This window comes from Salmo salar, chromosome ssa11 (genome assembly GCF_905237065.1).
Source record: "Salmo salar chromosome ssa11, Ssal_v3.1, whole genome shotgun sequence".
NCBI lineage: Eukaryota > Metazoa > Chordata > Actinopteri > Salmoniformes > Salmonidae > Salmo > Salmo salar.
The window spans coordinates 104,000,627-104,016,917 of NC_059452.1; the positions used below are offsets into that span (position 1 = coordinate 104,000,627).

Here is a 16,291-nt window from a genome sequence, read left to right on the forward strand (position 1 = left end):
GCAGCATGTGTACACCCTGTGTCTGTGTGGAGTCTGGAGTCGCTAGGGCAACAGGCCTGCCTGCTCTGCTAATGAGAAGAGGGGGGAGGAGCAGATGAGCCAAGAACGGAGTGGACAAAAAAACCACAAGGAAATCAAGATGGCAGTAGCAGCTGTACAAATAACTAATCCAAAGGGCTTTGCCTTTTCAAACACGGCAGAAAGCTAACACAATATCCCCCATCACCTTAATTCAGCCACTTATTTAGATAAATATCAAGTTACATTTAGAAGTCACGTTAACAAAGAAAGAACATTTAAAATATATTGCTGCGTTTTGTAAACGCAGATCTAAAATGCTTCATAATTTCTGCTCGGCGTCAGACTCATGTTGTGCTTCAGTTGCACTTCTGCACTTGCATGAGAGTTCTCGAACAGGCATTATTATGTCAGCGGACAGCGCTCTGACTGATGTCTAGCTACTTTTCTTCTGTACTTTTCTCAGTGCAGCCAGCCTATTTCCCCCCTGGTAAAATGCAAGATTAATTTGTGAAAAACATTAGGAAATGTAGCTGTCAATATTCTTCCTTATGATAAACAGAAATATGATGGCCATGGATAGTTTTTGCTTTTTCATTGTAAGCTCATTACTTGTGTGGCTGCCAGCCAAATAACGTTGCGCTTCTGTTGTCATCTGATGGAAATGAAGCTATTATCTGCTGAATGTGTTGCACTAATATATTTCCCGTGAAGGAAAACTGCAGTTGCACGTCCCTGGTCACTCTATTGAAGCAACAACAAACAAAAAAAATCACTTGAATTTCAATATAAAAGGTGACCCCTGTAAAATACACAGCTGAACTCACATTGCTCCAACTTTCTCCAGTTGGGCTAATTACGTGTCTGGCTCAACTGTTCTGGAGAACTACGGTAAGCTTCATAATGTAAAATAATGTGACAGGTGAAATGAAGAATGCAATCTGCTTTATCTCCTAAAGTATTGCACAAGTTTACTGTAGGTATTTAATTAAAAAGTAGCTGCAAATATTTAAATGTATATAAAAAAAAAAAATTGTTAACGGTATTGAAAAACCATCCCATGGCTATTTCCAAATACCACAGTATACGTAAATATACGGTATACCGCCCAAGCCTAGATCTGATGGAGTTGACTGTATTGATGTGATGGAGTTGACTGTATTGATCTGATGGAGTTGACTGTACTGATGTGATTGAGTTGACTGTATTGATGTGATTGAGTTGACTGTATTGATGTGATGGAGTTGACTGTATTGATGTGATTGAGTTGACTGTATTGATGTGATTGAGTTGACTGTACTGATGTGATTGATGTGATTGAGTTGACTGTACTGATGTGATTGATGTGATTGAGTTGACTGTACTGATGTGATTGATGTGATTGAGTTGACTGTATTGATGTGATTGAGTTGACTGTACTGATGTGATTGATGTGATTGAGTTGACTGTACTGATGTGATTGAGTTGACTGTACTGATGTGATTGAGTTGACTGTATTGATGTGATGGAGTTGACTGTATTGATGTGATTGAGTTGACTGTATTCATGTGATTGAGTTGACTGCACTGATGTGATTGATGTGATGGAGTTGACTGTACTGATGTGATGGAGTTGACTGTATTGATGTGATTGAGTTGACTGTATTGATGTGATGGAGTTGACTGTATTGATGTGATTGAGTTGACTGTATTGATGTGATTGAGTTGACTGTATTGATGTGATTGAGTTGACTGTATTGATGTGATTGAGTTGACTGTATTGATGTGATTGATGTGATTGAGTTGACTGTACTGATGTGATGGAGTTAACTGTATTGATGTGATTGAGTTGACTGTATTGATGTGATTGAGTTGACTGTATTGATGTGATTGAGTTGACTGTATTGATGTGATGGAGTTGACTGTATTGATGTGATTGAGTTGACTGTATTGATGTGATTGAGTTGACTGCACTGATGTGATTGATGTGATTGAGTTGACTGTACTGATGTGATGGAGTTGACTGTATTGATGTGATTGAGTTGACTGTATTGATGTGATGGAGTTGACTGTATTGATGTGATTGAGTTGACTGTATTGATGTGATTGAGTTGACTGTATTGATGTGATTGATGTGATTGAGTTGACTGTACTGATGTGATGGAGTTAACTGTATTGATCTGATTGAGTTGACTGTATTGATGTGATTGAGTTGACTGTATTGATGTGATTGAGTTGACTGTATTGATGTGATTGAGTTGACTGTATTGATGTGATTGATGTGATTGAGTTGACTGTACTGATGTGATGGAGTTAACTGTATTGATGTGATTGAGTTGACTGTATTGATGTGATTGAGTTGACTGTATTGATGTGATGGAGTTGACTGTATTGATGTGATGGAGTTGACTGTATTGATGTGATTGAGTTGACTGTATTGATGTGATTGAGTTGACTGCACTGATGTGATTGATGTGATTGAGTTGACTGTACTGATGTGATGGAGTTGACTGTATTGATGTGATTGAGTTGACTGTATTGATGTGATGGAGTTGACTGTATTGATGTGATTGAGTTGACTGTATTGATGTGATTGAGTTGACTGTATTGATGTGATTGATGTGATTGAGTTGACTGTACTGATGTGATGGAGTTAACTGTATTGATGTGATTGAGTTGACTGTATTGATGTGATTGAATTGACTGTATTGATGTGATTGAGTTGACTGTACTGATGTGATTGAGTTGACTGTATTGCTGTGATGGAGTTGACTGTATTGATGTGATTGAGTTGACTGTATTGATGTGATGGAGTTGACTGTATTGATGTGATTGAGTTGACTGTATTGATGTGATTGAGTTGACTGTATTGATGTGATTGAGTTGACTGTACTGATGTGATTGAGTTGACTGTATTGATGTGATGGAGTTGACTGTACTGATGTGATTGAGTTGACTGTATTGATGTGATGGAGTTGACTGTATTGATGTGATGGAGTTGACTGTATTGATGTGATTGAGTTGACTGTACTGATGTGATTGAGTTGACTGTTCTGATGTGATTGAGTTGACTGTTCTGATGTGATTGATGTGATTGAGTTGACTGTTCTGATGTGATTGATGTGATTGAGTTGACTGTATTGATCTGATGGAGTTGACTGTATTGATGTGATGGAGTTGACTGTATTGATGTGATTGAGTTGACTGTACTGATGTGATGGAGTTGACTGTACTGATGTGATGGAGTTGACTGTATTGATGTGATTGAGTTGACTGTACTGATGTGATGGAGTTGACTGTATTGATGTGATTGAGTTGACTGTACTGATGTGATTGATGTGATTGAGTTGACTGTACTGATGTGATTGATGTGATTGAGTTGACTGTACTGATGTGATGGAGTTGACTGTACTGATGTGATTGAGTTGACTGTATTGATGTGATTGAGTTGACTGTACTGATGTGATTGATGTGATTGAGTTGACTGTACTGATGGGATTGATGTGATTGAGTTGACTGTACTGATGTGATGGAGTTGGCTGTACTGATGTGATTGAGTTGACTGTATTGATGTGATTGAGTTGACTGTATTGATGTGATGGAGTTGACTGTATTGATGTGATGGAGTTGACTGTATTGATGTGATGGAGTTGACTGTATTGATGTGATTGAGTTGAATGTACTGATGTGATGGAGTTGACTGTATTGATGTGATGGAGTTGACTGTATTGATGTGATTGAGTTGAATGTGCTGATGTGATGGAGTTGACTGTATTGATGTGATTGAGTTGAATGTACTGATGTGATGGAGTTGAATGTACTGATGTGATGGAGTTGACTGTATTGATGTGATGGAGTTGACTGTATTGATGTGATTGAGTTGAATGTACTGATGTGATGGAGTTGACTGTACTGATGTGATTGATGTGATTGAGTTGACTGTATTGATGTGATTGAGTTGCCTGTATTGATGTGATTGAGTTGACTGTATTGATGTGATTGAGTTGACTGTAATGATGTGATGGAGTTGACTGTTCTGATGTGATTGAGTTGAATGTATTGATGTGATTGAGTTGACTGTATTGATGTGATTGAGTTGACTGTATTGATGTGATTGAGTTGACTGTATTGATGTGATTGAGTTGACTGTATTGATGTGATTGAGTTGACTGTACTGATGTGATTGATGTGATGGAGTTGACTGTATTGATGTGATGGAGTTGACTGTATTGATGTGATTGAGTTGACTGTATTGATGTGATGGAGTTGACTGTATTGATGTGATGGAGTTGACTGTACTGATGTGATGGAGTTGACTGTATTGATGTGATTGAGTTGACTGTATTGATGTGATTGATGTGATGGAGTTGACTGTATTGATGTAATGGAGTTGACTGTATTGATGTAATGGAGTTTACTGTATTGATGTAATGGAGTTGACTGTATTGATGTGATGGAGTTGACTGTATTGATGTGATGGAGTTGACTGTACTGATGTGATGGAGTTGACTGTATTGATGTGATGGAGTTGACTGTACTGATGTGATGGAGTTGACTGTATTGATGTGATGGAGTTGACTGTACTGATGTGATGGAGTTGACTGTATTGATGTGATTGAATTGACTGTACTGATGTGATTGATGTGATTGAGTTGACTGTATTGATGTGATGGAGTTGACTGTACTGATGTGATTGAGTTGACTGTATTGATGTGATGGAGTTGACTGTACTGATGTGATTGAGTTGACTGTATTGATGTGATTGAGTTGACTGTATATATGTGATTGAGTTGACTGTATTGATGTGATTGAGTTGATTGTATTGATGTGATGGAGTTGACTGTATTGATGTGATGGAGTTGACTGTATTGATGTGATGGAGTTGACTGTATTGATGTGATGGAGTTGACTGTATTGATGTGATTGAGTTGACTGTATTGATGTGATTGAGTTGACTGTATTGATGTGATTGAGTTGACTGTATTGATGTAATGGAGTTGACTGTATTGATGTGATGGAGTTGACTGTATTGATGTGATGGAGTTGACTGTACTGATGTGATTGATGTGATTGAGTTGACTGTACTGATGTGATTGATGTGATTGAGTTGACTGTACTGATGTGATGGAGTTGACTGTACTGATGTGATTGAGTTGACTGTATTGATGTGATTGAGTTGACTGTACTGATGTGATTGATGTGATTGAGTTGACTGTACTGATGGGATTGATGTGATTGAGTTGACTGTACTGATGTGATGGAGTTGGCTGTACTGATGTGATTGAGTTGACTGTATTGATGTGATTGAGTTGACTGTATTGATGTGATGGAGTTGACTGTATTGATGTGATGGAGTTGACTGTATTGATGTGATGGAGTTGACTGTATTGATGTGATTGAGTTGAATGTACTGATGTGATGGAGTTGACTGTATTGATGTGATGGAGTTGACTGTATTGATGTGATTGAGTTGAATGTACTGATGTGATGGAGTTGACTGTATTGATGTGATTGAGTTGAATGTACTGATGTGATGGAGTTGAATGTACTGATGTGATGGAGTTGACTGTATTGATGTGATGGAGTTGACTGTATTGATGTGATTGAGTTGAATGTACTGATGTGATGGAGTTGACTGTACTGATGTGATTGATGTGATTGAGTTGACTGTATTGATGTGATTGAGTTGACTGTATTGATGTGATTGAGTTGACTGTATTGATGTGATTGAGTTGACTGTAATGATGTGATGGAGTTGACTGTTCTGATGTGATTGAGTTGAATGTATTGATGTGATTGAGTTGACTGTATTGATGTGATTGAGTTGACTGTATTGATGTGATTGAGTTGACTGTATTGATGTGATTGAGTTGACTGTATTGATGTGATTGAGTTGACTGTACTGATGTGATTGATGTGATGGAGTTGACTGTATTGATGTGATGGAGTTGACTGTATTGATGTGATTGAGTTGACTGTATTGATGTGATGGAGTTGACTGTATTGATGTGATGGAGTTGACTGTACTGATGTGATGGAGTTGACTGTATTGATGTGATTGAGTTGACTGTATTGATGTGATTGATGTGATGGAGTTGACTGTATTGATGTAATGGAGTTGACTGTATTGATGTAATGGAGTTTACTGTATTGATGTAATGGAGTTGACTGTATTGATGTGATGGAGTTGACTGTATTGATGTGATGGAGTTGACTGTACTGATGTGATGGAGTTGACTGTATTGATGTGATGGAGTTGACTGTACTGATGTGATGGAGTTGACTGTATTGATGTGATGGAGTTGACTGTACTGATGTGATGGAGTTGACTGTATTGATGTGATTGAATTGACTGTACTGATGTGATTGATGTGATTGAGTTGACTGTATTGATGTGATGGAGTTGACTGTACTGATGTGATTGAGTTGACTGTATTGATGTGATGGAGTTGACTGTACTGATGTGATTGAGTTGACTGTATTGATGTGATTGAGTTGACTGTATTGATGTGATTGAGTTGACTGTATTGATGTGATTGAGTTGATTGTATTGATGTGATGGAGTTGACTGTATTGATGTGATGGAGTTGACTGTATTGATGTGATGGAGTTGACTGTATTGATGTGATGGAGTTGACTGTATTGATGTGATTGAGTTGACTGTATTGATGTGATTGAGTTGACTGTATTGATGTGATTGAGTTGACTGTATTGATGTAATGGAGTTGACTGTATTGATGTGATGGAGTTGACTGTATTGATGTGATGGAGTTGACTGTACTGATGTGATTGAGTTGACTGTACTGATGTAATGTAGTTGACTGTATTGATGTGATTGAGTTAACTGTATTGATGTGATTGAGTTGACTGTATTGATGTGATTGAGTTGACTGTATTGATGTGATGGAGTTGACTGTATTGATGTGATTGATGTGATTGAGTTCACTGTACTGATGTGATTGAGTTGACTGTATTCATGTAATGGAGTTGACTGTACTGATGTGATGGAGTTGACTGTATTGATGTGATTGAGTTGACTGTATTGATGTGATTGAGTTAACTGTACTGATGTGATTGAGTTGACTGTATTGATGTGATGGAGTTGACTGTATTGATGTAATGGAGTTGACTGTATTGATGTAATGGAGTTGACTGTACTGATGTGATTGAGTTGACTGTATTGATGTGATGGAGTTGACTGTATTGATGTGATGGAGTTGACTGTATTGATGTGATTGATGTAATGGAGTTAACTGTATTGATGTGATGGAGTTGACTGTACTGATGTGATTGAGTTGACTGTATTGATGTGATGGAGTTGACTGTACTGATGTGATTGAGTTGACTGTATTGATGTGATGGAGTTGACTGTACTGATGTGATTGAGTTGACTGTATTGATGTGATTGAGTTGACTGTATTGATGTGATGGAGTTGACTGTATTGATGTGATGGAGTTGACTGTACTGATGTGATGGAGTTGACTGTATTGATGTGATGGAGTTGACTGTACTGATGTGATGGAGTTGACTGTATTGGTGTGATTGAGTTGACTGTATTGATGTGATTGAGTTGACTGTATTGATGTAATGGAGTTGACTGTATTGATGTGATGGAGTTGACTGTATTGATGTAATGGAGTTAACTGTATTGATGTGATGGAGTTGACTGTACTAATGTGATTGAGTTAACTGTATTGATGTGATGGAGTTGACTGTATTGATGTGATGGAGTTGACTGTATTGATGTGATTGATGTGATGGAGTTGACTGTACTGATGTGATTGAGTTGACTGTATTGATGTAATGGAGTTGACTGTATTGATGTGATGGAGTTGACTGTATTGATGTGATGGAGTTGACTGTATTGATGTAATGGAGTTGACTGTATTGATGTAATGGAGTTGACTGTACTGATGTGATTGAGTTGACTGTATTGATGTGATTGAGTTGACTGTATTGATGTGATTGAGGTGACTGTATTGATGTGATGGAGTTAACTGTGTTGATGTAATGGAGTTAACTGTATTGATGTGATTGAGTTGACTGTACTGATGTGATGGAGTTGACTGTACTGATGTGATGGAGTTAACTGTTTTGATGTGATGGAGTTGACTGTACTGATGTGATTGAGTTGACTGTATTGATGTGATGGAGTTGACTGTACTGATGTGATTGAGTTGACTGTACTGACTGATAATGTGTCTGTCTCTCCAGGCCGGCTCCAGGGTGCAGTGTGCTGCCAGGGCCGTCAACTCTAACAAAGACGAGGGACTGGAGGTCAGCAGTCCCATAGCTACTGTTAGTCTGGAGGAAGGTGAGGAGATCAATCAATTAAACCACGTTTTATTCGTCACATGCCTCATAAGCAACAGGTGTAGACTAACAGTGAAATGCTTTGTTATGGGTCCTTTTTCCAACCATGCAGAGTTAAAGATAATTGTAAAACATTTTGAAATAGTAACACAAGGAATGAATACACAGTGAATAAAGAATAACGAGTACAAAAATTACATGGCAAATACTGGGAGTACCAGTACCGAGTCGATGTGCAGGGGTACGGGGAAATTGAGGTAGCTATGTACATATAGGTAGGGATAAATTGACGAGGCAACAGGATGGATATTAGTGTACCCAGCTCCACGATGGGCTAGAGGAGGCTTAGCCCCCTCAGTTCAAACTTGTGCCCCCTCAGTTTGAATTATGTCCCTATATAAAAATAGCAACAACAAAAAAAAGTTCAAATGACTGAGTCACAGATTAGTGCAAAAACATGATCTGTATCTGCTCTGCACAATGGACCGTGTGCGCTGCAGTGTAAACGGAGGCTATAGAAAGGTTTGACTACTTTGGGTTTCCATAAAAAGCAGGGGAAAAAACGCTTCTCATCTCTGTGGTAAGTGATACGTCTCCTCCTGTAATATTTGATTTGGATTTATAAGGGCGGGGTCAAGTTAACCAGTCGGACCCAGTCCTGTGGAGAGCTCTACAGGAGTGTCTGCCCTATGATGGGGGGGGGGTGAGGTTTTCATCACAACATTGACTGACACAGAATTGATTGTGACCGAGCTCTCTCTGGGGCCTGGAGAGGACAGGGGGTGTTCTGACCATTTCCCTGGGCTTGGAGAGGAAATGACTGCATCGTTCTGACCATTTCCCTGGGCTTGGAGAGGAAATGACTGCACCGTTCTGACCATTTCCCTGGGCTTGGAGAGGAAATGACTGCATCGTTCTGACCATTTCCCTGGGCTTGGAGAGGAAATGACTGCACCGTTCTGACCATTTCCCTGGGCTTGGAGAGGAAATGACTGCACCGTTCTGACCATTTCCCTGGGCTTGGAGAGGAAATGACTGCATCGTTCTGACCATTTCCCTGGGCTTGGAGAGGAAATGACTGCACCGTTCTGACCATTTCCCTGGGCTTGGAGAGAAAATGACTGCACCGTTCTGACCATTTCCCTGGGCTTGGAGAGGAAATGACTGCATCGTTCTGACCATTTCCCTGGGCTTGGAGAGGAAATGACTGCACCGGAAGAAAAAAATCCTGGGTGTGGCACGAAAGTTGTCACTGCTGGGGCGTTCTGGAGACAACCCCAGTGTCCACTGTGCATCGTTGGGAGAGAATGCTCCCATGTGGGGCCTTCCCGTTCCTGCTCTATTTACCATGCCTTCTCAAACAGCTACAACTGTATATGTATTCACACATCAAGTCTTCTCTTGAGTTGGGCTCAGGGATGGAACAACTGTTGAACGTGTGTGTGTGTGTGTGTGTGTGTGTGTGTGTGTGTGTGTGTGTGTGTGTGTGTGTGTGTGTGTGTGTGTGTGTGTGCGTGCGTGCGTGCGTGCGTGCGTGCGTGCGTGCGTGCGTAGAGTGGCTGTAGGTCGGTCTATGGGTGGATGTGAGAGTGGGGGTAGAGGTCTTTAGGTGGGAGAGGTGGGGTAGAGGTCTTTAGGTGGGAGAGTGGGGGTAGAGGTCTTTAGGTGGGAGAGGTGGGGTAGAGGTCTTTAGGTGGGAGAGGTGGGGGTAGAGGTCTTTAGGTGGGAGAGGTGGGGTGAAAGCGTGTATGTGTTCCACATCTGTTGCTATGGGGAAATGATGTTATGGGACAGTATAGGATGGAATCACAAGCTGTAATGTAAAATGGGGACATACTTCTCCCATAGGCAAAGAAACTCAAAAGGGTGATGATATTATTAACAGTAATTTCGAATCAGAATGTGCAAATTGTCCAAAAAGATGGAAAGTGGATCCTTTTTAATATGTTATTGGACCACAAACAGATTTGGCTAATTAATCTATAAGGTGTGAATATACATTATATTAGAAATCGAAACTGGATGTTTTTCAGCGATAGATAGGAGGGGTTGAGGGTAGCTGAAGGGTGGGACTAAAAATATAGTAAAAAAATATAAATTATGTAAATTATAAACTGGGTGGTTCGAGCCCTGAATGCTGATTGGCTGTAAGCTGTGATATATCAGACCGTATACCACCGGTATGACCCGAAAAATATTTGTATTGCTCTAATTACGTTTTGTAACCAGTTTCTAATAGCAATAAGTCACCTCGGGTGTTTGTGGCATATTGCCAATATACCACGGCTAAGGGCTGTGTCCAGGCACTGCGTTGCGTTGTACATAAGAACAGCCCTTAGCCGTGGTATATTGACCATATACCACAAAACCCTCGGACCTTATATCTTAAATATACCTTTTCTGTCATATGTATATAGTATGTATAAGCTGGAAGTAGAAGACTAAGTGTTGTTGTCCATTAAGGTACTCCAATTAGGGGAGGGGTGGTAGGGTTAGGGGAAAATAATGAAGAAGGAAAATATATTAAAATATATTATAAAAAAATATATATTATTAAAAAATATATATATGGGGGTTTGGAAATGATGCAGACAATTACACCACTAGAACCCAACAATCTATCTGTTGCTATAGCTGATCAGAAAAAAAAAGGAATATATACTTAAATTAAAATAAAAGGCCCATGCGGGGAAGCTTGTGCCCCTGCATCGCCAAAAGGTTAGTGGACAGTGTTTAGGGCCCTAAAGTGTTCATCTGCATCGCCAAAAGGTTAGTGGACAGTGTTTAGGGCCTTAAAGTGTTCATCTGCCTTGTGCCAAAAGGTTAGTGGACAGTGTTTAGGGCCCTAAAGTGTTCATCTGCATCGCCAAAAGGTGAGTGGACAGTGTTTAGGGCCCTAAAGTGTTCATCTGCCTTGGGCCAAAAGGTGAGTGGACAGTGTTTAGGGCCCTAAAGTGTTCATCTGCATCGCCAAAAGGTGAGTGGACAGTGTTTAGGGCCCTAAAGTGTTCATCTGCCTTGGGCCAAAAGGTTAGTGGACAGTGTTTAGGGCCTTAAAGTGTTCATCTGCATCGCCAAAAGGTTAGTGGACAGTGTTTAGGGCCCTAAAGTGTTCATCTGCATCGCCAAAAGGTTAGTGGACAGTGTTAAGGGCCTTAAAGTGTTCATCTGCATCGCCAAAAGGTTAGTGGACAGTGTTTAGGGCCCTAAAGTGTTCATCTGCATCGACAAAAGGTGAGTGGACAGTGTTTAGGGCCCTAAAGTGTTCATCTGCCTTGTGCCAAAAGGTTAGTGGACAGTGTTTAGGGCCCTAAAGTGTTCATCTGCCTTGTGCCAAAAGGTTAGTGGACAGTGTTTAGGGCCCTAAAGTGTTCATCTGCCTTGTGCCAAAAGGTTAGTGGACAGTGTTTAGGGCCCTAAAGTGTTCATCTGCATCGCCAAAAGGTGAGTGGACAGTGTTTAGGGCCCTAAAGTGTTCATCTGCATCGACAAAAGGTGAGTGGACAGTGTTTAGGGCCCTAAAGTGTTCATCTGCCTTGTGCCAAAAGGTGAGTGGACAGTGTTTAGGGCCCTAAAGTGTTCATCTGCATCGACAAAAGGTTAGTGGACAGTGTTTAGGGCCCTAAAGTGTTCATCTGCATCGCCAAAAGGTTAGTGGACAGTGTTTAGGGCCTTAAAGTGTTCATCTGCATCGCCAAAAGGTGAGTGGACAGTGTTTAGGGCCTTAAAGTGTTCATCTGCATCGCCAAAAGGTGAGTGGACAGTGTTTAGGGCCCTAAAGTGTTCATCTGCATCGCCAAAAGGTTAGTGGACAGTGTTTAGGGCCCTAAAGTGTTCATCTGCATCGCCAAAAGGTTAGTGGACAGTGTTTAGGGCCCTAAAGTGTTCATCTGCATCGCCAAAAGGTGAGTGGACAGTGTTTAGGGCCCTAAAGTGTTCATCTGCATCGCCAAAAGGTGAGTGGACAGTGTTTAGGGCCTTAAAGTGTTCATCTGCATCGCCAAAAGGTTAGTGGACAGTGTTTAGGGCCTTAAAGTGTTCATCTGCCTTGTGCCAAAAGGTTAGTGGACAGTGTTTAGGGCCCTAAAGTGTTCATCTGCATCGCCAAAAGGTTAGTGGACAGTGTTTAGGGCCTTAAAGTGTTCATCTGCCTTGTGCCAAAAGGTGAGTGGACAGTGTTTAGGGCCTTAAAGTGTTCATCTGCATCGCCAAAAGGTGAGTGGACAGTGTTTAGGGCCCTAAAGTGTTCATCTGCATCGCCAAAAGGTTAGTGGACAGTGTTTAGGGCCCTAAAGTGTTCATCTGCATCGCCAAAAGGTGAGTGGACAGTGTTTAGGGCCCTAAAGTGTTCATCTGCATCGCCAAAAGGTGAGTGGACAGTGTTTAGGGCCCTAAAGTGTTCATCTGCATCGCCAAAAGGTTAGTGGACAGTGTTTAGGGCCCTAAAGTGTTCATCTGCATCGCCAAAAGGTTAGTGGACAGTGTTTAGGGCCCTAAAGTGTTCATCTGCATCGCCAAAAGGTTAGTGGACAGTGTTTAGGGCCCTAAAGTGTTCATCTGCATCGCCAAAAGGTTAGTGGACAGTGTTTAGGGCCCTAAAGTGTTCACCTGCATCGACAAAAGGTTAGTGGACAGTGTTTAGGGCCCTAAAGTGTTCATCTGCATCGCCAAAAGGTTAGTGGACAGTGTTTAGGGCCTTAAAGTGTTCATCTGCATCGCCAAAAGGTGAGTGGACAGTGTTTAGGGCCTTAAAGTGTTCATCTGCATCGCCAAAAGGTTAGTGGACAGTGTTTAGGGCCTTAAAGTGTTCATCTGCATCGCCAAAAGGTGAGTGGACAGTGTTTAGGGCCCTAAAGTGTTCATCTGCCTTGGGACAAAAGGTGAGTGGACAGTGTTTAGGGCCCTAAAGTGTTCATCTGCATCGCCAAAAGGTGAGTGGACAGTGTTTAGGGCCCTAAAGTGTTCATCTGCATCGCCAAAAGGTGAGTGGACAGTGTTTAGGGCCCTAAAGTGTTCATCTGCATCGCCAAAAGGTGAGTGGACAGTGTTTAGGGCCCTAAAGTGTTCATCTGCATCGCCAAAAGGTTAGTGGACAGTGTTTAGGGCCCTAAAGTGTTCATCTGCATCGCCAAAAGGTTAGTGGACAGTGTTTAGGGCCCTAAAGTGTTCATCTGCATCGCCAAAAGGTGAGTGGACAGTGTTTAGGGCCTTAAAGTGTTCATCTGCCTTGTGCCAAAAGGTTAGTGGACAGTGTTTAGGGCCCTAAAGTGTTCATCTGCCTTGTGCCAAAAGGTTAGTGGACAGTGTTTAGGGCCCTAAAGTGTTCATCTGCATCGCCAAAAGGTTAGTGGACAGTGTTTAGGGCCCTAAAGTGTTCATCTGCATCGACAAAAGGTTAGTGGACAGTGTTTAGGGCCCTAAAGTGTTCATCTGCCTTGGGCCAAAAGGTTAGTGGACAGTGTTTAGGGCCCTAAAGTGTTCATCTGCCTTGGGCCAAAAGGTGAGTGGACAGTGTTTAGGGCCCTAAAGTGTTCATCTGCCTTGGGACAAAAGGTGAGTGGACAGTGTTTAGGGCCCTAAAGTGTTCATCTGCATCGCCAAAAGGTGAGTGGACAGTGTTTAGGGCCCTAAAGTGTTCATCTGCATCGCCAAAAGGTTAGTGGACAGTGTTTAGGGCCCTAAAGTGTTCATCTGCATCGCCAAAAGGTGAGTGGACAGTGTTTAGGGCCCTAAAGTGTTCATCTGCATCGCCAAAAGGTGAGTGGACAGTGTTTAGGGCCTTAAAGTGTTCATCTGCCTTGGGCCAAAAGGTGAGTGGACAGTGTTTAGGGCCTTAAAGTGTTCATCTGCCTTGGGCCAAAAGGTTAGTGGACAGTGTTTAGGGCCTTAAAGTGTTCATCTGCCTTGGGCCAAAAGGTGAGTGGACAGTGTTTAGGGCCCTAAAGTGTTCATCTGCCTTGGGCCAAAAGGTTAGTGGACAGTGTTTAGGGCCCTAAAGTGTTCATCTGCCTTGGGCCAAAAGGTTAGTGGACAGTGTTTAGGGCCTTAAAGTGTTCATCTGCCTTGGGCCAAAAGGTGAGTGGACAGTGTTTAGGGCCCAAAAGTGTTCATCTGCCTTGGGCCAAAAGGTGAGTGGACAGTGTTTAGGGCCCTAAAGTGTTCATCTGCCTTGGGCCAAAAGGTTAGTGGACAGTGTTTAGGGCCCTAAAGTGTTCATCTGCCTTGGGCCAAAAGGTTAGTGGACAGTGTTTAGGGCCCTAAAGTGTTCATCTGCCTTGTGCCAAAAGGTTAGTGGACAGTGTTTAGGGCCCTAAAGTGTTCATCTGCCTTGGGCCAAAAGGTTAGTGGACAGTGTTTAGGGCCCTAAAGTGTTCATCTGCCTTGTGCCAAAAGGTTAGTGGACAGTGTTTAGGGCCTTAAAGTGTTCATCTGCATCGCCAAAAGGTTAGTGGACAGTGTTTAGGGCCCTAAAGTGTTCATCTGCATCGCCAAAAGGTTAGTGGACAGTGTTTAGGGCCTTAAAGTGTTCATCTGCCTTGGGCCAAAAGGTTAGTGGACAGTGTTTAGGGCCCTAAAGTGTTCATCTGCCTTGGGCCAAAAGGTTAGTGGACAGTGTTTAGGGCCCTAAAGTGTTCATCTGCCTTGTGCCAAAAGGTTAGTGGACAGTGTTTAGGGCCTTAAAGTGTTCATCTGCATCGCCAAAAGGTTAGTGGACAGTGTTTAGGGCCCTAAAGTGTTCATCTGCATCGCCAAAAGGTTAGTGGACAGTGTTTAGGGCCTTAAAGTGTTCATCTGCCTTGGGCCAAAAGGTTAGTGGACAGTGTTTAGGGCCCTAAAGTGTTCATCTGCCTTGGGCCAAAAGGTTAGTGGACAGTGTTTAGGGCCCTAAAGTGTTCATCTGCCTTGTGCCAAAAGGTTAGTGGACAGTGTTTAGGGCCCTAAAGTGTTCATCTGCCTTGGGCCAAAAGGTTAGTGGACAGTGTTTAGGGCCCTAAAGTGTTCATCTGCCTTGTGCCAAAAGGTTAGTGGACAGTGTTTAGGGCCCTAAAGTGTTCATCTGCCTTGGGCCAAAAGGTTAGTGGACAGTGTTTAGGGCCTTAAAGTGTTCATCTGCCTTGTGCCAAAAGGTTAGTGGACAGTGTTTAGGGCCTTAAAGTGTTCATCTGCCTTGTGCCAAAAGGTTAGTGGACAGTGTTTAGGGCCTTAAAGTGTTCATCTGCCTTGGGCCAAAAGGTTAGTGGACAGTGTTTAGGGCCCTAAAATGTTCATCTGCCTTGGGCCAAAAGGTTAGTGGACAGTGTTTAGGGCCTTAAAGTGTTCATCTGCCTTGGGCCAAAAGGTTAGTGGACAGTGTTTAGGGCCCTAAAATGTTCATCTGCCTTGTGCCAAAAGGTTAGTGGACAGTGTTTAGGGCCTTAAAGTGTTCATCTGCCTTGTGCCAAAAGGTTAGTGGACAGTGTTTAGGGCCCTAAAGTGTTCATCTGCCTTGTGCCAAAAGGTTAGTGGACAGTGTTTAGGGCCCTAAAGTGTTCATCTGCCTTGTGCCAAAAGGTTAGTGGACAGTGTTTAGGGCCCTAAAGTGTTCATCTGCCTTGGGCCAAAAGGTTAGTGGACAGTGTTTAGGGCCCTAAAGTGTTCATCTGCCTTGGGCCAAAAGGTTAGTGGACAGTGTTTAGGGCCTTAAAGTGTTCATCTGCCTTGGGCCAAAAGGTTAGTGGACAGTGTTTAGGGCCTTAAAGTGTTCATCTGCCTTGTGCCAAAAGGTTAGTGGACAGTGTTTAGGGCCCTAAAGTGTTCATCTGCCTTGTGCCAAAAGGTTAGTGGACAGTGTTTAGGGCCCTAAAGTGTTCATCTGCCTTGTGCCAAAAGGTTAGTGGACAGTGTTTAGGGCCCTAAAGTGTTCATCTGCCTTGTGCCAAAAGGTTAGTGGACAGTGTTTAGGGCCCTAAAGTGTTCATCTGCCTTGTGCCAAAAGGTTAGT

General features: G+C 42.2%; 1 protein-coding gene across 1 annotated transcript in view; it reads left to right on the forward strand.

Moving 5' to 3' along the window:
- Window positions 1-16,291, forward strand: part of frem2a (FRAS1 related extracellular matrix 2a) — a 243,133-nt gene that overhangs the window by 188,075 nt on the left and 38,767 nt on the right. Inside the window, exon 16 of the mRNA XM_045690232.1 lies at window positions 8,212-8,311. Coding sequence (XP_045546188.1) covers window positions 8,212-8,311 — 100 coding nt within the window. The remainder of the gene's footprint in view (window positions 1-8,211; window positions 8,312-16,291) is intronic.